The 23,975-nt window shown below is 39.2% G+C and overlaps 1 protein-coding gene across 6 annotated transcripts in view; it reads right to left on the reverse strand.

The window, feature by feature from the left end:
- TRPM3 (transient receptor potential cation channel subfamily M member 3) overlaps window positions 1–23,975 on the reverse strand; it is a 352,377-nt gene that overhangs the window by 197,799 nt on the left and 130,603 nt on the right. The window contains exon 2 of one of the 6 annotated variants that reach the window (XM_071730913.1): window positions 7,332–7,465. The exons of the other annotated variants lie outside the window; for them this stretch is intronic. Within the exon in view, the coding sequence (XP_071587014.1) occupies window positions 7,332–7,409 (78 nt within the window). The 5' untranslated portion in view covers window positions 7,410–7,465. The remainder of the gene's footprint in view (window positions 1–7,331; window positions 7,466–23,975) is intronic. 6 annotated transcript variants of the gene reach the window in all.

A 23,975-nucleotide genomic window follows, 5' to 3' on the forward strand; every position in this document is an offset into this window, starting at 1 on the left:
AAGGCCTCTTAAAAACCACTATAAAAATGCAAAACAAGCAATGACAAGATAAATCTGAAATCAGAACATTTAGCAACTACTTGTTGAATTAACTGATAAAGAGTTGGCTTCTATATATATATGAATTATACTAATATGGGTTTTTTGTAAAACATTATTTTCTATGTAGAAAACTGTGCTAGTAATGGAATGTCTTAACAGAAATTACTTCTGAAGAAGAGAATAACCATGTAACATCCCTCTTCTCTGATAGGTATGCTCTGTTTTGCTCTCTATAAGGCCTCTTATTATTTCAAGAAAAACATTCTCTAGGAGTAGCTGTCAGACACCATGGAGAAAAATCAAAATACCTGCTTAATTAGTCAAATTAGTCAAAGGGGTCACAGTATAATTTGCAAGTGTTGACTGCAGTACGTCGCAAAGTAACAAAATTTCTCTGAGAAAAGCCAGATACTGAGGAGATTTTATATTTAGCAAGCATTCTTCAGAGTCTTCTCCCCAAACAATGAGGAACAAAATTTTCAAGATTTACCAAAAATCAGGGATGATACTTGCTGATGACACAAAACTGTGTGGAGTGGCTGACACTCCAGAAGGCTGTGCTGCCATTCAGAGGGACCTACACAGACTGGAGAGTTGCGTAGGGAGAAATTTGATGCATTACAACACAGGAAAGTGTAAAGCCTTGTATCTGGAAAAGAACAACCCCAGGTACCAGTATAGGTTGGGGACTGAGCTGACAGCAGCATAGGAGAAAGGGAGCTGGGGGTGCTGGTGGATGGAAGGATGACCATGAGCCAACAATGTGCCCTTGTGGCCAAGAAGGCCAATGGCATCCTGGGGTGCATTAGGAGAGGGGTTACTAGTAGGTTGAGAGAGGTTCTCCTTCCCCTCTACTCTGCCCTGGTGAGGCCACATCTGGAATATTGTGTCCAGTTCTGGGCCCCTCAGTTCCAGAAGAACAGGGAACTGCTTGAGAGAGTCCACTGCAGAGCGACCAAGATGATGAAGGGAGTGGAACATCTCCCTTATGAGGAAAGGCTGAGGAAGCCGGGGCTCTTCAGCTTGGAGAAGAGGAGAATGAGGGGTGACCTCATCAATGTTTATAAATATGTAAGGGGAGAGTGTCAGGAGGACAGAGTCAAGCTTTCCTCAGGGGTGACTAACAATAGGACAAGAAGCAATGGTTATAGACTTGAACACAGGCAGTTCCATATAAATATAAGGAAGAATTTTTTCACTGTGAGGGTAACAGAACACTGAAACAGGCTTCCCAGGGAGGTTGTGGAGTCTCCTTCCCTGGAGCTATTGAATACTTGCCTGGATGCTAACTAATGTACTGTGGTATAGGCAATCTTGCTTTAGCAAGGGAGTTAAGCTGTATGATCTCTAGAGGTCCCTTTCCAACTCTGATGACTCTGTGAATGCTCTTGCAAAGCCTCTTAAAGAAAAAAAGCTGTCATGTATGGAAAGGAGTCTCCACATAACCCAGTGTTAAGGTATGAAGCAGACATCACACTGTGGGAAATGTTACCAGCACTGTGAATAGTCTAGCATACTGGAAAGTAACCTGGAAAGGGAATTCTATACAACACAGAAATACTCAGAACACACAGTTCCTTCAGGCAATTGGGAAACATAGACTTCCCCTACAAAAAAAAAAACAAAAAAACAAAAAAAGAAGAGAATGAAAACGATGATGGTTACAGGTATGAAATACTTTTATAGTATAACATACTGTAGTAGCCAAGGCATTTCCATCTGAGACAGGTAAAGGGAAGAGAAGTAGGGAAAATAAGACAGAAAACTGAAATTATTATGAATACTTTTTGGGGTGGATCAGGGAATGGTGATTCCCCATTCCTCATAAAAGTAGTTAGGAATTAAGAATTTTGCAGCAAGTGTGAAAACTAAAAAACTTCTTTCAGTTAGAGTGTTACTTAAACTGGCAAACACATTGATACAGTGTGCTAAAGCAATTAGTTAAAGATTAAAGAGCTAAAAGATAAATAAAATGTTAATTTAATGACAGAAACTATCAGTCTCTGAGTCAAGTAACTGAAGCACATTGCTGTCAAGGATGCTCCTGACTGATGCTGTCTACCATAAGCATGAGGGATAGATAAAGAAAAATATTTTTTTAGTATTTTCCTTTTGTTTGTACTGATGCTTATCATTCTCACACAGAACATCTTCTTGCAGACATTAAAAGATGGTATAACTCTGCCAAATAATCATACTGCAGTAGAAATCAAGAAATCTTGATGCTGGTTCTGTCTCTGCCCACAATCTTTCCACACAGGTCTCAGTTTCTTTTCAGCTTACTAATATGTTTCATCTGGAGCAGTTGTTACAACACACCACAAAAAGTGGGATAGTGCCCAGTCCCCTAGGTGTGATGTCCTCAGATTCAAGCAGCTATCCAAGTTCAAGAGAGGCTTGGACTTGAACTAAAAGCCTTTGCACCTGGTAAAAAGTAGTTCTGAAGTCCAATATAGCTAAGAATACGCTAAGAGCAGATAAGAGATAGCTAAAGGGCTTTTTGAAGAAGGGTCACTGATTTCAAAAAGATTCACTCTTGAAGAAAAAGCAGTTTGAAAAACAATAAGGGGCAGATGATAGAAGACAAACCAGAGAGAGTCAATTGGTGGTAAGGTAGGTGAATAGCTTCATGTTCTCTTTTTTATTTGTTTCTGAAAGAGTAAATTTCTGTCCAGCACTGTTATCTTTTCAAGTGAACCTTCATTTGATAGCATGGTATGTGTTATACAGATTGTACTACTTCATCATTACGATGAAGACTGCATCACAAATGTTTTTTCTGGAAAAGACGAAGTTTCCTTCACATTTCCAAACTAATGAAAATGGTAACACGCAGATTTCTAAAGATCCATCAGGATACTTTTTTTTTTTTTTTTTTTTTTTTTTTTTTTTTTTTTTTTATTATTCAAAGCACTTTTGAAATCCAGAAGTATTATGGAAAGATAGGGGGGAAATTACATAAAGAAGAGGGCTCTTCAGCTGAAGTGACTGCCATTGACGTCCACAGAGACACAATAGCTATCACTGTAATGGCAACACTTTTCCTCACTCCACAGTAACAAGATGTTCAGCTACATTCTACACATTTCAGGTAATGCATCATGAGTTACATAAACAGAAGTTATGTCAGTACTTTTCTAAATCCACAACTTTGTTCTCTGGTTCAAAACTTCTTATCAGTTCAAAACTTCTCACTTATGTCATCACTGAGCTGGTTCAAGACAGCCAACACTCATGAAAGCACAAAATACAAATCCACTGCTTCTGTAAGAAATAACTTTAGAGCTTTTAGCAACATTAAAAATACATGATAGAAATGTGGCACTATTAGTGAGTTCTGATGTAGAAGGTGAACAACCATGGAAGAATTTATACAAAAAATAGCCTGGAGATTCAGAAAACATTTTGAATTTGAGGGGAAAAAAGCTTCAGCAGTCTCACTTCTGTGCTAAATCCTGCTTTAGTGCTACCAGATGTATGATCGTATTGTGTGTTAGCTCTGGATCAAACTTTTAATTTTGGTGCTAATTATGAATTCAGAATTATTAACCTCATTCAAATTTTCAACATCTTTTACTGTGACTGGCAGTCACAGTTGACAGTGACTCAAATTAAGACTTCAGGGTCACAAAGCCAAGGCTGGCTCATTTCTTCCCCAAGTCTGAAAGCCAGGCAACCTGGATGTTGATCCTTGCTGCCAGCTGGTGCTGGTGGTCACCCATGAGCAGGGAGGAGAACTTCCCTCACCCAACTGAGGATAATTTTAATAAGATTAAGAATGATTTTAAGAAGATTATTTCTTAAGAAGATTAAGTAAGAATCAATTATCTCATCAGTATTTCACTTGCAGTGTTGAAAAAGCCACAAAAAAGTGCTAGTCCATACATCAGATATTAGCACAAAAATATCTTTCCTATGTAAAAGCATACAGAACAAAAACTTAAAGAATTTTTAAAAAATAATTCTCACTAAAAGATTATATCTGCATAAACTGAGTAATGGTATTTTACTCATTACTAAAATGTTGGGTTTCCTTAAACATCAAGCAAAGCATTTAATGGACCGATAAGACGAATTAAATGGTGAGATCAGACAACATAATTTTTTGTTAAACATTATTGTTCCATTTCAAATGTTAGGCATGATTTATCTTCATGACAGACAAGGAAAATTAATATTAATTAGTTAATTATCTAAATTGCAACTTCTGAGGCAGGAGAAATGACAAGTTATATAAATACTTCCTGAATTTTTCCCAAATGTGTAAAGACATATTCATATATAACTACGTGCACACAGATGTACTTATTGTATGATACCTGGAAAACAGTGACAAACCAGTCTAAATTTCTCATAGGAATGCGATTTAAGAATTATCACATCCATACTGTTTCACATATGGATAAATTTTTCTTTCTCATATTTGTGTAGAAAGTATAGATTTATTTTTATATTCCATAGAAGTTTTGTTAAGGAATATTTTTAATTAAATGAAAAGAAACTGTGACAAAGGAAATATGAAATAGCTCCTCCATTAAAAAATGGAATCACAGAATGTTTTGTGTTGAAGAGATCTTAAAGATCACCTAATTCCAACCCCACTGTCATCGGCAGGGACACCTCCCCCTAGACCACATTTTTCAAAGTCACATCTGAACTGGTCCTGAACACATCCAGGGAGGAAGCAACCACAACCTTCCTGAGGAACCTGTTCCAGTGCCTCAAAATGCTATCTCTCAGAAGGGTTACCAGCTAGGTTTGTTGACGCTGCTGCTGCTGTAAAAAGCAGAGTGACAGTGTGTGTGCCACGCTGGGCTCACCAACTATCACCTCCTTCTCTTCCTACTGAGGCACCAACCACTACACACTGACAGAGAAAAGGATCCTGGAGGACCCAACGGGGTGGATGGTCATGGTGCCAGATTAAGAGAGCTGCTGGCCAGGGAAGTGAAGAGCTCTTGGCTGCTAAGCTTTTGATGTCCTCCTTCCTCCCAGCTGTTCTGTAGGTGGCTGTGTAAGCCACCAACTCTGGTTGCAGATCCCCTAGAAAGATGGGGCAGACCCTGGGGGCACAAATCCTTTCTCTCCACAGGGAAACTGTTCCACTGTGTGTCAAGCAGTGTAGGTGTTGGGGAGCCCTCTTGGCAATCCTGATTCCTAGGAAGGCTGCCATTTCCCCTTTGCCCTCTGCTTCCCTAAAGAGAAGACTTCCCTGAGGGATGAACAAATGGCTCTTCTTCTAAGAAAACATGATCACTTCATCTGTAAGCTCAAGCGAAAATGTTTTGAAATGGAAACATTAAAATTTCTGACTTATGTTACTCAAAATCGCTATACATATATCCTAACGATTTTTAAAGAGAAAGGCAAAAAGCTAGCTTTGATATACAATAATGGCTTCTCTGTGCCTGAATTCATCTATTCAGCTTCACTGTTCATTCTCTAGCTTTGCCTTTAGTGTTGCATTTTTGCTTTTGCTTCAAGAAGCATCTCAGTACTCATTTGCCTCTAGCATCAGTAATTGCACATTTGTGAACTGGTGGGTTACAAACATAAAGAGATATCAAAGAAGCTTTGTGCTCACATGAAACGATGGCATAAGCCTTCCCACAACGGGCAGAAGGGTACTGACACAGCCAGCAGTGGTGTAAACATGTGTGTTCTTATTTTGATGTGGAAATATCACAGTTTATCAGGCTACAGGACCTTGGGAGAAGGACTATTGCTTGTGACAAAACTCAGAGGCTGCCAGTGTAAAACTGATTCTGAAAAGAGTAAAGCAGGATGAGATCAAGAGTCACGTTAATTTATGCTAACTGATGAGCTACCTGTGTCCAGAGAAACCATCATCTATGCCAATGTCCAGTACTTCCTCCAGAGCTAAAATAAAAGAGGTAATTAGTAGGAACCACAATAAAATAAGTGCAGTCATCACCGAATAAAATATTATACTTTTATTTCAGATAGAACTGAAATGATTAAACCAGAAGGAAGAGAGATAATTTATTTACCTGTTGACGGAATTCAACCATTCAAACATGTGCAATATCATTAGACTAATCTTCCTTTCAGTACTAATCAGATATCTTAATTTTCAATTTGACTGGGCACTGCTTTCTCTCCTGATATTACTCAGACATTTTCAGTTGAAATACTACATATGAAAGGAAATAGTTTTACAGCAGAATTGTTGAAAGTCTTTATATCTTTGATAAGATTTCCCTTGAAAATTGATCTCTTTTTGAAAGGTGGCTGCACACTCACCACACTAACTCATTTTGAGATGGAAGGTGCAATTTTTTTGAGTTTTCTTTAGTTCAGTTTAACTGATTACATCAAATTAGAAGGGTGTGGTAAAAGCTAGTAACTCTCATTTGTTCTCTAGGTCACAAGAAATATAACAGAAATATAACTGTTAATCTGTCTATATCAAATGACAAGACTAAGAGGGATAAAGTAACTATGAGACCTTAAGACCATAATTCTCATTTTTTGAAAGCTAATATTAGCTTATTAACTATTTAAGAATGAAATTGTCTTTATTTAACAATTAATTTCACTCTTGATGTTTGATTTTATTTTATGTGTATGGAGGTGTTACGCAAATCTAGTGACTTGGTTTCTTTTCTCCAGTTATGTAAAACATGCTTAGACTTAAAAAATTAACTTCAGCTTGGGAGAAGAGTAGGCATCTGTTCAAGGATTTCAGCAATGTTATACCAGGAATGTCCTGGGAACACGGTTTTTCTTTTTTGCTACTGTTGCGGGGTGATCCTGGCCAGAATCCAGGTGCATATCAACCTCTGTATCACTGCCCCCCTTAGTAGGAAAAGGGAGAGAAAATACAACAAAAGTTTCCTGAGACAATATAAGGACAGGGCGAAATCTCCTACCAGCTACTGTTATGGACAAAACCCTCTTGACTTGGGGAAATTAATGTATCGCCATTCATATCAGAGTAGGGTAAGGAGAAATAAACCCAAATCTTTAAAACGCCTTTCCCTTACACCTCCTTTCCAGGCTCAACTTCACTCTTGATTTCTCTACTTCTTGCATAGAATCATAGAATCAGCCAGGTTGGAAAGGACCTCTGAGATCATCAAGTCAAGTCCAACCCTTGATCCACGACCACTGTGCCATATTCAGTCTCTTCTAAAAAACCTCCAGGGACAGAGAATCCACCACTTCCCTGGGCAGCCCATTCCAGTGCTTGGCTTTCCTGCCAGCAGTGCAGGGGAACAGGGAATAGGGGTCGTGGTCATTTCACCACATGTCTCTGACAGTCTTACCTCCTCTTTCCCCTGCTCCTGTGTGGGGTCTCTTTCATGAGAGGCAGGCCTCCATGAACTTCTCAGATACGAGTCCATCCCGTATGCTGCAGTCCTTCACAAAATGCTCCGGCATGGGTCCCTTCCATAGGGTGCTGCCCTTCAGGAAGAGACTGCTCTTAATTCAGGTCCCCCACAGGGTCACAAGTCCTGCAAACAAACTTTTTCCAGTGGGGGGTCCTCTACCAGGCCCTGTCAGGGGCCTGCTCCACCAAGGCCTTTCCATAGGATTCCAGCCCCCTTTAGATACACCCATCTGCTCCAGTATGGAGTCCTCCATCTGCTGCAGATGGACGTCTGCTGCAGTGGGGACCTCTATGGGCAGCAGTGGAATCCTTACTCCAATACCTGGAGCACCTCCCCCTTCACTGGCCTTGGTATCTGCAGTCATTTCTCTCACATCTTCTTGTTCCTCTCTCTGGCTGTTTTAGCACAGCAATTTGTTCCCTTCGTAAATATACTATCACAGAGATAATACCACAACTACTGATGGGCTCAGTCTTGGCCAGCAGCAGGTCCATCTTGGAACCAGCTGGCATTGGCTCTTTCAGACATGGGAAAAGCCTCTGCCATCTTCTCACAAAGGCCACTCCTGTAGCCCCTCCAGTACCAAAATCTTGCCATGAAAAATTGGTACAGTTAGGTTATAACACTATTTCATTATGCTCTGAATAAATGCATGATTATTTTGTCTCTCCTTCCTAAATACCATAGTGTGCAATACATGTGAATAAGAATGCATGGTGCAGAGTCTGTTATCCCTAAAGAATTCCACCCTCGTGGTTCCTACACATCATACAGGACACAACTAGTTGTACAATGTAAGCTGAACTGACATACACTCATCCCTTTTCCCCTTCTCCACTTTTATATGATCTCATGAGTTAACTCATTTGAGCCTTAAGGAACCATCATCAAGTGAGAGAAGTTCATCCCCCAAACACAACCCAAGCCCCTTTCAGCTTTATTATATAAAAAAGGGGGAAATAGTGTATCCTAGCTTATCTTATGCCACTAGAGTATGGTTTGGAAGCGGAAGGGAGACTAGAATTTCACAGAAGTAAATTTAACTGTAAAGTTAACCATTACTAGAAACTTATTGGAGAAGGCAGCTGATTGAGGGCTTCAGGCAGGTAGATGGAACTACTGATGAAGTGAACAAGATAATAGAGAGGGGAATGTTTTATCCTGATTAGGCTTAGAGTAAAAGAGGAATGTTGAATCTACATGATGGCTTTGAGGAGCCTGTCCACACAGTCACACTTTGCTTTCCATTTCCATTTAAATTTTAAGCCTCTCTGATCAGTGATGAAAGATAATTTCAGGCTTTAATAATTCCAGTGATTTTTCAATTTATGACATTCAGTCATCAGGAATGCTGAATTCACATTGTACATAATTGTTATAATTTCATCAATCATAGCAAGTTTTGTTTTTTTTTTCACTAGACAATTTTTTTTTTTAGATTAAATCTTATGTCTACTCTATTAAATCTATATCTACTCTATTAATAAAAATATTAATAATATTTTTTAAGATTTCAAATTATAAAATTCACTCAAAGGAGATTTTACTTAGCACTCCAAAATCAAATATCACCACTTTCTTCCTCTCTTTTTAACTGTGTTGCAACATGCCAGGTAAAGTGACGTTCTGCCATCATCCTCTGTGATTAGGTGGATGTGTTTTGCCTAGCTGTGGTGAGTTGACTTTTGATATGCTAGTAATGACAGCTAATGTAGATCTTCCCCTTTCAGTCATGAATATAACCTTAGTATGTACCTAGTCTGTGAAAGGCACTGACATTTCAGGGGGTAAAAAATTCTCTACAAACACAAAATATTGCATGCAACACTACATTTCTGTCATTGCAATTATGAACCTTTCATTATGACTACCTTATATTAAACCAGACTATTTTGTCTCAAAATGCAATAAGCAAAGAATTTCACTTGTAAAGACTAGAGTGGGCTTGCAGTTAGAAATAATAAAGAGTGCTTACCATATTATTTTATTAAAACTTCATGAAAAGAAGAGTAGACTAAAAATTGTTTGTTGTACTTTCCTGAGGGCATTACTCCCCCCAAAAAACAAGGGTGCTGATTCTTTTAGGCATACATGTCAGTGGAAATAACTGCTGAAGTAAGCCTAGAAAGTGGATCAAATGTTTTAATGCACCCATACACAAGTGGGAATTTATCTCAACACCATTGTAAGCCAGCAAAAGCCAGTCAAAAATGAATAAACCAACAGATATACAAATACAAAATTAAAAATTAATTTATCCTAACCAATACTTGCCTCCCTGAAGAGGCAACTCACCCAAAGCAAGAAATGCAAGTTGCCCCTCCAGCTGCTCTGAAGATCAACACAAATAAATTACTTTGAATTAAGTTGAAAATATGTGGCAAACCCCTCCAAAATAAATGAAACAAATCCCCTAATGCATCTTCTGACTATGAATATAAGCATGGTAGTAACTTGGATGTACAAGCCTAGATCTCTGTTTTAATTAAAAATTTGGCTTCACTACTACTGTAAAAAATAAATTTATGTTTATCTGCTAGTCTTAACTAGCAGAATGCCTTTCTATACCTAACTAAAACAGTAGGGGTTTTTTTGTAACTTTATGTCTTAAGTAGATATACCTATGTCTTAATAGAAATTGATATAGCAATTACATAGAGAACTTCTTTTATAAAAATAACAATTAAAAAAACTTCAAAATAGGTTTTCTACAAGAAGATACTTCAATATAAATTTTTTGGTTTGTTTTGTTTTTTAATGCCTGAAAAAGATGATTCTGGTTTCCCATGGCATGATGGAGTAGCATACTAGTGTAGAGCTCAGAAAAAATGGCCCATTTAAATAATGTGACTCAGTTATCTTTCAGTCCAGACCTGGTTCACTGACTGACCACATGTTAATTGATTAGAATCTAAGTGAATTATAAACTTGAAAAATACTTTTTACAGTAACGCGTCAGCTGAGTTTGTGGGGTCAGCTTGACAACGAGCAATAATTTACATACTGATTAGTAGCTGTATGATAAAGAATAAAAAAGTGTTAAATGTAATTATTATATCTATAATGAAAAAAAAGGTACATAAAACTTATCTTCAAATGCACAGGTTGATGATATTTCACTGGGAGAGTTAATGTCCATTTTTATCTTCCTCTAAAAATAAGAGAATTCTTATTTTTCCCTAGTATTCTGTAACACTTTCCTCTCTTACCAGTCATTGGTTTGCTGCCCAGAGATAAAAGGTTATTCTCAATGACTATCACAGCATTTGTTATAAGTTGCGTTGCCTCTCATGTTGTGTCTGTGTCTGCCCAGCTAATTTTAGCATTATTTGAGTAGCGTGTTTTGCGATTGGTGTTTTCTCCTTTTAATAAGGGAAAAACCACTGATATCCTAGAAAATATATACAGTAATGATTAGATATGACTAGAAGAAAACAGAAAAAGTATTTTAATTATCTCTAGGGGAGTAAAAGACAGAACTATGTTTCTGTTCTTGCTTTGTGGGGCTTGTTCTGTGAGATGTCCTTGAAAGGGATTAGACAGTATGCCTGACCACAACAGAGTGGATTTATTGATGTGTGTGGCCACTTTCAGCCATATATTTCAGTATTCCCTGGGTGAATTTTTGCTCCCAAAATGTGCCCTACGGTGGAAAAAATGAAATACCAAATATAGAGATCAGTGTGCTCATATCGATGTGCACAGATACACATCTACCTATCTCATTCTACAAGCTTCCAGGTCTGAGACATCTCATAGAAATATCTTAGCAATGTGAGATTTTGACCATCAAACCAGAAGTAAAATCTATAAATTATGATCAGCAGAGACATCAAGCAAGAATTGTAACCAATAAATTTCAAAGCAATGCTGATCCTGAAAGAACTGCGATAATCCTGTGAGCAATATATTAGTAATAAAATAAATAACAATAACTTCTATAATACTATGGTAGCATATTGTATTATGTGATACTGTACTGTGTTATAAATAACACAATTTTGGACAGAAGAGATTCCCACTTTTAAGCAATGCAAATATGCGTAATTAGAAGTAAACTGCTTCATGAACTATGTTAATTTTTTAGATCTGATTTTGATTTTTATGAAAATCAAAACTTCTATCATACGAATTTTTCTCCCTTCAACTTAGTTTCCTTTCAGTCACTTCACTGGACTGTGTTGAAAAGATAATGCTCACAATGCTGATATAGAATTGAGATTTACCAGGGTCTACTTCTGAAATATTGAACTTACTCTCTGAGAAATTTTCTAGAGTGACTTCACATAGTTACGTGAGGTTACATGATGAAGGAGACTTCTGACTTAGGAGAGTCAGTGATTGCTAATCATCAGCAGGTGGTTCCTAAGTAGAGGACAGCCCCCTTCTGCCTTGCAGTGTCAAAAACTACATCCCTGTCTTGCTATTTCAAGCCCTAGTTTTTACATTTTTAGAGCCCTGCATGGTAGTAGCCCATTATTTTTCTGGGTGTTTGCATGGAATAGATTGTTTCTAATGAATCCAGATTTCCTTTCTCCTTGTTGTTGGGCTAGGCTATTAAAGGCTGATCTCCACAAAGGGCAAGAGTTGGGATCCCTGGTCACCTGTCCAGGAATCCCTTGCCAGGGTCCCTGGGTGAGAGCAGGAAGGGGTCCAGCTTCACTAGCCATCTAGGGGCCCACTGACTCTCCTTGCTCACAAAGGCTGTGGGGCTATGGACAACAGAGCCATGGGCCTCTTCAAGCTGGAAAAAACCTTTTGGGCTTATACAAGACTTATTAGGTGATGTTCAAGGCAAAAAGCCTGTAGGTACCATGGTGGTACAAGGAGGAATGCGCACAGACAAAAAGTGAGATAAAATGGATCATTCCTGAGCAAACGGGGATGGTGAGTACACTTACCTGATGTGTACTGTCACTGATTAATGCAGTCTGCCTTGTCTCCTCCTTAAATCCCTTTTCTTACACCTCTGCTGAGTGAATGCATTCAGCATGCATGTATGCGTATGGAGACCTATATGCCAGAAACCATCATGGGAACCACTCATCATAAGGCCCGATCTAGCTCTGGAAAATGTGCATGAAAACAACTTTGTGCTGTGGTTTTCTCTCAGACTTAATTTTGGTATCGTAGAATGGGGAAGGCTTTTGGGGGTGCTGCAGACATTTATGGGAAATTTCATGCCAGCAATAATAAATTGTTAGAATAACAGAGCTTCCCATTTCCTGCTTCTTGCATTATTATTACCAAAAAGCAAAAAGAATGGATGTGAAGCCACAGCTAGGTAATATAGTTGTTCTTCATGTCAAAAGCTCACAGGTCACTTGGGAGCATTAACAGATGTACCACATATAAAGACAAAACTCTAATGCTGGTAGTACCTTGCTTCCCAAAGAGTCAGCATTGCCCTTGGAAATGTGGTAACTTCTCCTACTTTGTGATTATATCAAATGTTGAACTATGTGAAATCAATTGCAGCAATGACCAAGACTTTTCTAGAAAACATACTGTAAGTATTATTCAGTGGTGACATGGTCATACCTAGTACCATCACTGAACTTGATGCATGACACATGCAAATAAACATACTACCCAATGTTGGTGCTACACAAAAGCACCGAAGTAGTTGAATTGTCTGTTTGTCACAAGCAGTTTGACCAGCTTGCTTTTCCTAAAATCAGCCTAAGCACTGATTTGCTTTCTCATTGAACAGCAGAGATTTCCTATAATGGTGTGTTTCGATTGAGATCACATGGAAATTCTGGCACTGTGATTCAGACTCCTGAACAAGGATATTTGCTCACTAATTCTATGCTGGAAGTATCAATAACAAAAAACAAAAAACAAAACCAATCCAAAAAAAAAAAAAAAAAAAGAAATCCAAAGAAAATTAACATAAACTCCTTATCACCTATAAAGGAAGAAACAGTAGAGGCTGCAGGATACTGCCACGGATGGTGTGCTTATTGCCTTTTTCTGTGGTTTCTAGCTCCTACAGGATCCCAAGAAGTGGAGAACATAAAAAACACTGCCAAACAAGGCACAAACATTAAGAGTCTACACAACATGATGACTAATATATACACAGGAGTAAACTGCCTCCATCTGACTGCTTTTTGAACAGAGAGGGAGCAAACCCACTTGGACAACAGAAACTGAAAACCAAACTATCTGGAAAAATATTTGCCTCTTCTGATTGTCTGCAGTGGGACTGAGGTTGCTGACAAGCCTGGTTTGCAATGTGATGCTTAAGGTCTGATCCTCTGCCATGAGATTAATTACTTGCCTCTAACTTCTAGAGACACTCCAACAGTGAAATCAAGCATCCTGAAGCACACATCCTATTTTCCTTTCCTCATACATCTGCAGCAAGAGGTACCTTGATACAGTTGTATCTACAGAAACCATTAGGATTACTTAAAACCAGACATAAAACTTGTTGATTTATGCCTTTGCTGCATGTAAAGCTGATTACCTGGATACAAGAATGGGTCAGAGAAGCACCAACCCCAAACTTTATGTGTGGCTTCTCAGCAGGACACACCTCAGCTTTCCATTAAACTTGTGTTAGCTCTCTCTGGCATCTGACAGCATATCAGTTTGTGTGTATAAATACACTGTATAAACACAATAAGGGAATCTGGGAGCTAAGTACTAAGTGTGTCCCTGTAACTGAAACCAAAGTTTGTGTTTTATAACTGTCTATCATAAATAAAAATATCTGTATATGTGCCATCTTCTGTTTGCTAGTATTGTTCACTAGGGCTGTATTTTCTTTCTGACCGAGCAAAAGCTAGAATTTGCCATATGTTGTGCTTCAAAAAATTTATGATAATGGTTGACACCATGAGATTTCATTTTAAATAAATATTACACACCTACCAACTGAGGAAATGAAAAAGTCATAAACATATCGTCAGAAAGCTTGTCAGTGTGTTAAAATGCAAGCAATAAAAAGAGATGTGACATGAACAGAATTGCTAAGCTGGTTTCAGGAATTACCATAATGTCTATTGGAGGAGATTTAAAGTACATTTACTGGTTCTACACACAAGTACACTAGTACTTAGAAAATCACATATTTTGCACTGCCAGCTTCTAAAAGGGCTGTATTGATTTTATGTTTTAGCTTATTTATTTGATGCTAATAGTAGGCAAGAAAATATAATTGAAAAGCATGAACAGAGGATGTAGTAAGATTTCAGTTCTTAAGTGCAGGCTTTATAACTAATACCATGATTGTTCAGCTCTTATAATAAAATAAATTAAAAATAACATTGTCACTTACAGCCAATATTAATCCTACCAAGAATGTAAAGAAGAATGGCTTTATATAAAAGGAAGTACTTCTATCTGATCTGAAGTAAACTGCCCAATGTTTAAGCAAAAGATATTTCCTACTTTTAAAAGTCCCTTTTGGAAGATACTTTTGTTATTTCTGAAGGGCAATTTGTAGTATGTCTTATTTTCAGTAATAAAACCCAAATCTTTTCTTTAAAGTGCACTAAATTTCCGTCCCCACTTTTCCTGCTTTATTTTACCCCAAAGAACATTAATCATTTAAGAATATCAGATACTCACTAAAAGAAAATTTTGCTCAAAGGAAAAACTGTCATAATCATCCAGGATCCATCATGTTTAATGCATTCACAATAAGATTTATGTGTATGGTTATCATCCCACTCCATACCAATTACTCATGTGTTTGCACTACAACAGCACTGCCCTTTTCATGCTGGACAAAATTTAACCTTTCCCACTATCACTGCAGTATCACTGTGCCATGAATCCTGGCTAGAAGAGGAACATGAGAACACAGAATAGCCCTCATATACGTGTAGAAAAAAATATTTCCTTAGTCTTAGCAGGGTGGATATAACCTACTCCAGCATCCTGGTACTCTAATTATTTCTGATATTTTTAAATCTAAAGAGGTAATCCAGGTCTCACTCCACCACCTCATTCTCCCAGCTCAAGCACTGGCAGCACCTGGAGGAGGCTCTGCCCTAGGACTGCCAGTCACCACTTCTGATTTTCAAACTTTTTGAAGTTACTTCTCTCATTCCTAATCCTTAGAGTTCCAGAATTTTCATGTGATAAAGACAGAAGATATTTTTCTACCTGCAACTGAGGATAACTTTCAATACATAGGAAAATGCAATGAATAATTTTACATCCTGAAACTACAATGGAATATTAAAAATTTCTCAGTAAATTCCAGATGCAGGAAAAATCAGCCTTTTAACACACACCCATTTTTGACCTGTACGCACAAAAATTTTTTACCAACAGCAGCAGATGTTCATTTTCTCCCCTCTAGTATAATATTGTAAGTGGAGAAACAGGCTACACTAATGACTTTTTGCATTTATATTTGCTGATGTCTGTGAGCTTCACAGATACCAACTTTCACAAGGATTGTGAAGCCAGTGGTTGCATTATCTGTCTTCCAACATATATTCAAATACTGGTCACCCAAATGAGCAAAGACTGTGAGTTTGGGGGTTTTTTTGGAACACTTCACATCACAGAGAGAATTTAGGTATTTAAAACATTCCTTTCCCTTGACTGCTGCTGCAAGGGCACCTCAACTCTGCCAAACAGAGCATAGAGTTTTAAGGCAAGAGAGCTGATGTTTGCTGCCCATGGAGAATTGAGATAGATGCTTTTGTTCTGGATTTGTATCCCAAATGTCTGTAACGACATGAAGCCAACATATAGTCCCCTTGACTTTAAATACTTTTTTGGTCCCATAGAGCGCAGGAATGAAAGAGAAAGTAGTAGCAAGAAGGTACTGCTGAAATTTGTAAGGGCAACAGCCCACATTCAATACTAATTACTGTTTCCATCAGGGAATACCATTCTATTTTCATGTAGAAATAATTATCTTGCGCTTTGAGTAAAGCAAATAATTTAAAAGAAGTATTTCAGACACTCATTGATCTGCTTGATGCCAGATGAAATTACCCTAACCACTTCTCATATTAAATATGTTTTCATACAGCTTAGTAAACGTGCTCTTGTCTCAGTGAGTATTCATCTAAGACCTTTTCAGCTGAGCCCAGATGCAGTTAATAGATTGTATTAATTACTGATTTGACTAAAAATACCAATTATCTACTGCTGGGGAGACTCTGGCATGTTTTGCCTACACAACATTTGTGTTGCTAGATTAAAATGTTCTTTGAGGAACAGACTGCTTTTATGCCCTATGCAACATTAACTACATTGCTCATGCTTAGCAAATAAACAATATATGTTCTCCTTATTCATCACTGGAAAACAGCTATCATTTATTAAAGGAATCTTTCCCCTCTCTGATTTTAAACAGCTCTGTAAATGAAAAGAGATTCAGACTTTTATGCTTACTAAGGAGAAGAACTTTCTTTATTGTGATACTTTCAGTTAATATTTAAGGACTTGCTTAGAACAGAGAAATGGTACATTTTCAAGACTTCATTAAGTCTATTGATCTAGATCAATTCAGCTGAAAGGCTCATAAAACATCAATTTAGACAGTCTTCATGCTCTGTTTTTTGCCATAATAGCAGCTTCTCTCAGAGTTAAAAAATCAGGCAAATGTTACGTGGCCAGCCAATGTGAAAAAAATCCTCCTTATTTTTGTAAACAGAAGAATTAACAGCATCTCTGTTAGGCATAGACATAGAACTGAATTTCTGAATTTTGTATAGGCAGCTAAGTCATCCTGGAGATAACTCAGTCTAGCAAGAGAAATGTCCAAACTCCAAAAACTGGAATTTTTCCTTCTGGGTGGAATATGCATAGGACCATAGAAGGGTTTGGATTAGGAGGAACCTCAAAGGTCATATAGTTCCAGCCCCTCTACTTGGGGTAAAGCCCCTACTACACCAGGTTGCTCCAAGTCCCTTGTTCTAGGCCCAGCCTGCCCCTGAACACTTTGAGGGAGGGAGCATCCACAGCCTCACTGAGCAATGTGTTCCATTGGCAAAGCGTTCCAGTATTTCATCAGTCTCATAGTGAAGATCTTTTTTCTACGGTCTAACCTAAATCTACCCTTCTTCAATTTAAAGCCATTACCCCTCATCCTACCAGTACATGTCCTTATGAAAAGTTCACCTTCAGCTTTCTTGTAGGCTTGTGACACAAGTATCTTAAGTAGAACAACACTCAATGGTATGGGAATAGACTTGATAATGCTGGGTGGTGAATGACAGAAGTTATATGGAGGTATAATGAAGAGGATGGAGGCTGAAAATTGTGTGAGGAAGATGAAGGAAAAGTGTCAGATTTTTCTCTTTAGAATATGAGTTATTACTAGTTATTTGAAGTAAGTTTCATCATGACAGTTTTGCTAGCTATAACAGCATGTAAGAAGGGAACCTAATCTCCAACTTTCACATTAATCTGCTCCACTGAGGTAATTTCAGTGCAAGGAAAATCACAAAAAGCTCATTACAGGAGTGTATATGATACATGATGAAAAGATAAGAAAATTATATTCTTGAGTCTAGAGAAGGTTAAGGATGGGAGAAATTTCTGAATTCCACTACTTAAAGTGGAATTCAGTGGAAGGTGGACTTGTAGAAAAGACAGCATTGGAGTTTCCAAAGAGGCACAGTGAAAGGACAAGAGGCAGTGGCCACATGATGCAATAAGCCCAGTTCCAAAAGTACATAGGTAAAAAATCCAGCTAGGGTAGTCAACAGTGTCACAGGTCACCTAGGCAGGTTGTGGTATATCAGTCTTTGAAGAGTTTTCACAACTCAGCTGAGCAATCTGACCTGACCCTGGAATTAATCTTGCCTACTGGGTGGCTGGATGAGATGACCTCCATATGTCAGCAGCAGTGAAAAAAGTCCTTCTTCTGATGTTCAAGATATTAGGTGGAGAGAGCTTTCTTCACACACATGCATACAGACAGACGAAAGGAAAAAACTCTCTGGCTTTGGAAGAACGAAGCCATTTAGAAAAGTTGGTGATTTTTTCCAAAAAGCACTGGAAATAGATGAAGGAGATGTTTTACATTCAAAGTGTTCATCACCAGTCAGTTTGCAAATCACGCATGCCCAGTACATAGAAGCTGCTTGAAGGAGGCAGAAATCTGCTCTCTGGTTCTTCCAGAACAGGCACTGGGAGAACATGTCTCTCCTGTGAACTTGGGTTGCTGCCTATAGCAACTCCAGTAAGATAGGGAGAGCATGGCTAGTTCTACATGGGCCTGTTTCAGACATCCAGATGCTTTTGGAATAATGCCAGCCATAGAGAATCCAAGCTTTTATTTCTTGGGAAAAAAAAAAATCCTGAAAGGCAAAACCTATAGAGAAGACTAATACATTTAGGTAGACCAGCACACAAAAGTGAAAAATGTAGAGACATTTGTGAAAACATGCATTGTATTTTGAGGTGGTAACACTATTTTTGTTTAGCATTTTGTCTTGTTTTAAAGGGAAAAGCATGAAAGTGATCAGCCATAGGATGATGCACATTTTTAAAAAAATAACCAATCATCAAGAAAATAATTTTTTTACCTATGCAAGTTATGTTACAAATATCAATTTGGTTTGAATCATAGAATTATTCTAGTTAGAAAAAACCTGTAAGATCATCAAGTTCAACCATTAACATAGCACTGTCAAACCCAACATTAAACCATGCCCCTAATCTCATTCTGTATCTATACAACTCTTAAACACCTCCAGGGATGGTAACTCAACCATTTCACTGGGCAGCCTGTCCCAGTATCAGACAACCCTTTTCTCACAACTTGAGACTACTTCTTCTTGTCCTATCACTTGCTATGTGGGGGAACATAACCACCTTACTCCAGCCTCCTTTCAGGCAGTTGTAGAGAGTGATGAGGTCCCCTCTCCACCTCTTTTTCTCCAGACTAAGCAATCCAAGTTCTTTCAGATGCTCCTCAAATGACTTGTGGTCTAAACCCTTCACCAGTTTGGTTGCCTTCTTTGGACTTACTCCACACCTCAATGTCTTTCTCACAGTGAGGAGCCCAAAGCTGATCACAGGATTGGAGGTGTGGCCTCACCACTGCTGAGTATAGGGCGACAATCACTTCTGTAGTCCTGCTGGCCACACTATTCCTTATATAAGCCAGGATGCTCTTGGCCTTCTTGGCCACCTGGGCACACTGCTGGCTGACACTCAGCCAGCTGTTGTTTAGTAGCCTCAGGTCCTTTTTCTCTGACAGCTTTCCAACACTCTTCTCCAAGCCTGTAGCATTGCCAGGGGTTGTTGTGACTCAGCTGCAAGACCCAACACTTGGCCTCGCTGAACCTCATACAATGGGCCTCAGCCCATTGATCCAGCCTATTCAGATCCATGGGTAGAGCCTTTCTACCCTTGGGCAAATCAACAGTCCCACTCAGCTTGGAGTCATCTGCAGACCTACTGAGGGTGCACTCAATCCTCTTGTTCAGATTATTGATAAAGATATTAAATACAACTGGCCCAAATGTTGAGCCCTGGGGAACATCACTTGTGTCCAGCTGATAACTGCATTTAACTCCACTCAGTTCTTTAGGCCCAGCCAGCCAGCCAGCCAGCCAGTTTTTTACCCAGCAAAGAATAGACCCATCCAAGTCATGCACAGCCAGTTTCATTAGTACCCTTGTGTGTATCTATTCAGCCCCATAGACTAGTGTACATCTGGAACTGCAGCAGATCATTAGCCATCTCCTCTTGGATTATAGGGGCTTCATTCTTTCCCCATCCTGCCTTCTCTTCTGAGGGCCCTTCTAATTTTCTCCCTGCGTAGCCTCACAACATCTTTGGAGTCCCCTTGCGTAGTCTGCCCCCTTCTTCCAAAGGTAATAAACTTTTTTTTTTTTTTTTTTTTTTAAATTGACCTCCAGCCAAAGCTCTCTGTTGAGCCAAGCTGGTTTTCTTCCTCCAGCTCATCTTTTGGCACAGGGGAAAGGCCTGCTCCTGTACTTTTAGAGATTTCCTTCTTGAAGAATGTGCAGCCTTCCTGAACTCCTTTGCTCTTCAAGTCTATCTCTCAAGGGACTCTGTCAACCAGTTCCTAAACATGCCAAGGTCTGCACTCTGGAAGTCCAAGGTAGCAGTTCTGATGACTACCCTCCTCACTTTTCCAAGAACTGAAAATTCTATCATTTCATGATTGCTATGCCCAAAATGTCTTCCAATTGTCACATAACCCACAAGTCCTCCACTCATAATAAGGTGAAGGTCCTGTGGGCATCTTCCTTAGTTGGCTCGTCACCAGTTATGCTGCAAGGTTGTCCTCCAACCACTTCAGGAACCCTCTAGACTGTTTGCTCTCTGCTGCACTGAATTTCCTGCAGACATTCAGGAAGTTGTATTACCCCAAAAGAACATGGGCAAGCAACTGTGAGATTATGCTTATAGAATATTTGCCTTTTCATCCTGGTTAGGTGATCTATAAGTAGACTCCCACTACATCTGCCTTGTTGGCCTTCCCCGTTTTGATTACCTATAAACATTCAACCCTATCATCACCACCATGAAGCTCAAGAGAAACAAACCACTTGATAACATACAGGGTGATCCCACCACCTCTCCTGCCTTGCCTATCTCTTCCGAAGAGTTTGTAGCCATCCATTGCAGTACTGCAGCTATGTGAGTCATCCCACTATGTTTCTGTGACGGCAACTATATCATAGTACTCCATCCTCCATCTCCTCCTTTTTGTTGCCCATGCTGTGTGCATTGGTGTAGATGCACTAGTGCTGGGATACTGTTCCTGCCACCTTTCTGAGGGGAGAAATCCTGTGTCCTATCTGTTCATTTTCAGGCACTTCCATAGTTTCTAACCCATCAATATTGCTTGTGTCTTTGCTGTCACATGGCTCTTCATTCCCTATCTCCATTTAGACAGAAGACCAAAGGCGCTCCCTAGCACACGGTCCCACAAACCTCAGGAGCTGTAACAACCCCAGGCTTATCTACAGCAAGTCTATCCTTATCCTCTTCCCTCTCCAAATCTATTTTATAGATCAATCAATGACACCTGCTATCTCCTATGCAAAAATTCTTTTCCCCCTTTGAGGCTGCTGTACCCTGTCTGTCGCCAGCCTTTCCTGTTGTCTAAACTGAGCCATGATGAAAAAAACCCGAAGTCCTCTTTGTGACACCAGGCTTGGGGCCAGTTATTGATATCCTGGCTCTTCCTGTTTCTTTCCTCAACATTCCCCACAACTGGAGTTTCTTCATCCCTTAATCAATCATCCCAAGGTCCTGAAGTATGGCTCAGCTGCCCTTAAGACTTTGGATAGGAACTTCATTGCTGCCTACCTGAAAAAACAATAATGGATAATAATTTGAGGGCTGTACCACTTGGGGAACGTTCTCTTTATAACTTTAATCTGGGCTCCACAGAAGCAGCTGGCAAAGAAGTGCGTCTGGTCTGCATGTGGGGCTTACTACTTTCAGATGGTAATGACTTGTCTTTTCCTTTACAGCATCAGTTTCTACTCAGAGCGCAGGCAAACTTAACCTTGGTGAGATCTCCAGGCTAGGTGAAGCCTGGAGCTCTCGTTATCCTCCTTATTTCTTTCGTGCCACTTGCAGACCTTCATACCTGTTATGCCAGGGCACCAGAGAAGGTGGGGTAGTCACAGAGGAGGCACAACTGCTGCACCAGGCAGGAACTTGTTGCCAGTGCCCATAAGTCACTTTGTTCAACCCGAAGAGAGGGTAGGGGATCTTCCACATGCATCCTGCCTGCCTATTAGCCCTGTTCCAAGGATGCCAAGGTGTGATTCCAACATTCTCACACTCCCTGATACTCCACAACCTATTCACCTCTTCTCAGATCTCTGCTAATAGTGGAAGAATCCCTCTACCAGGGTGCTTCTCCCAGGTAGAGCAACTACTCTTCCCAAGTAGAGGAACTCGTCCTGCGTACAGAATGGATGACTGTAATTACCAATTGTACTTAATTTTAGGAGTCGTAGCTGTATTTACTTGGTTGTTTGCTTTATTTGACATTATTTCTAAAGACTAACATTTACATTCCTTTCCTTGGTACCAGCACTACATGTTGTAAAGAAACACGAAGCAGCCAAGAACACTGCAGTAGCATGTTTAAAGGGGAAGATTGAATTTCAAAGCAATCACAAGGGAAATGCAAGCTGAATCAGACACAATTTCCAGGTTTCCCATAACAGTAACAAACATTGACCTCTACCTAAACATAAGCAAATCAATTGCATAAAAAAAAATATATTTAAAAAAATGGGTGGACAAAGAATGACTTTTTTTCCTCTGTGTTCTTAGGCTGAACATTAAAGAATAATATCCAAACAACATCACTCTTTCAGTCTTATTTAAGGTAATTCAGGTGCTGAAAATGTACAGAAGTATTCCAGATAGATTACATGAACTGCTAGTTAGTTAGTAAGGAGAGAGAATCTGAATAACCTCTTAGAGGATTTATCAGCTGTGATTTTCTTTCTTCAAGGTAATTCCATAGGGGTCACTGACTCCTACCCCTTGAAGTGAAGGAAAGCAATTTTGAAGGGACTATGACTGAAAATTATAAAATAAACCCAGATCTTCCAAATTCATTATCTCTGTTTCTGCTGTCATAGAAACTAGTAATCCAAGGAGTCACAGGATCTGCTCTCCTTCCTAGTCTAAAAACAGCTGTGGTGCACAGATGTGAAACATGTTAAATATGTACTTTATCTCCTTGGAAAATGCTGCTGCCACACACAGCAAACAAAACATAAACTATAGGCAAAACTCTATTAGGTGCTGTGAGCATACTTGGACAACCCCAAAGATAATAAGATATAATTGAAAGTATTTAAATTTTGTAAGCTTTTACAATCATTTCAATTGCATATGGTTCCTTTTTTCAGACAAAAAACTCCTTTAATTTGTTTCAGAAGTTTTTTCAGAGGAAAGAAGAAAATTGGTTCTTACTTTCTACTTAATGTTATCTATTGCTAATTGAAATAATTCCTTCCAGTGCAAGAACATTAAAAAAGATACAGGAGAACTGCTTTCTAAAGACTTCTTAATGCCACTTTCATTCTAGGCACTATAATGACATTAAAACCCTCCAAGGTACTCTGCAAATGGGTAGAGATGTACTATGCTTACCCTGGCTACCCAGGGAGAGTGAAAGCAATACAATATTGATGAGGTGGGATTTGGCAATGAAGAAAATTTCCTTTTTCTGAGGCAGCCAACTGTTACAAACTAATACACAGAGCTAGCTCTTCTCTGACAAGTCCCTTCAATGTTGCTTCCACTGACACAGAGAGTGACAGGCTTAAGAGCTGTGTCTCCAGCACTGTCTCCACTAATGCCCTCCTGGTCTACCTTGGCAGAAGATAAACAAAACAGAACCACTGACCGAGGGGGGTGCAGATATTCCTTGAACATCAAGCTCAAACAGCTACATCCACAACATTCCACGCACGCAGCTGGATTTTTAAATTATTGTTATTTATTTTAAAAAGCAGGGGAGAGAGCACCATGAAAAAATCGTGCCCTAATTAACAGTGTTGGCGAGACATTTTGCTCAGGTGTCCCAAGAGAAAGAGGGTCTCCAGGGAGCAGAGGGCAGCTGCCCTGGCAGCCACTGCC

This window comes from Heliangelus exortis, chromosome Z (assembly GCF_036169615.1).
Source record: "Heliangelus exortis chromosome Z, bHelExo1.hap1, whole genome shotgun sequence".
Taxonomy (NCBI): Eukaryota; Metazoa; Chordata; class Aves; order Apodiformes; family Trochilidae; genus Heliangelus; species Heliangelus exortis.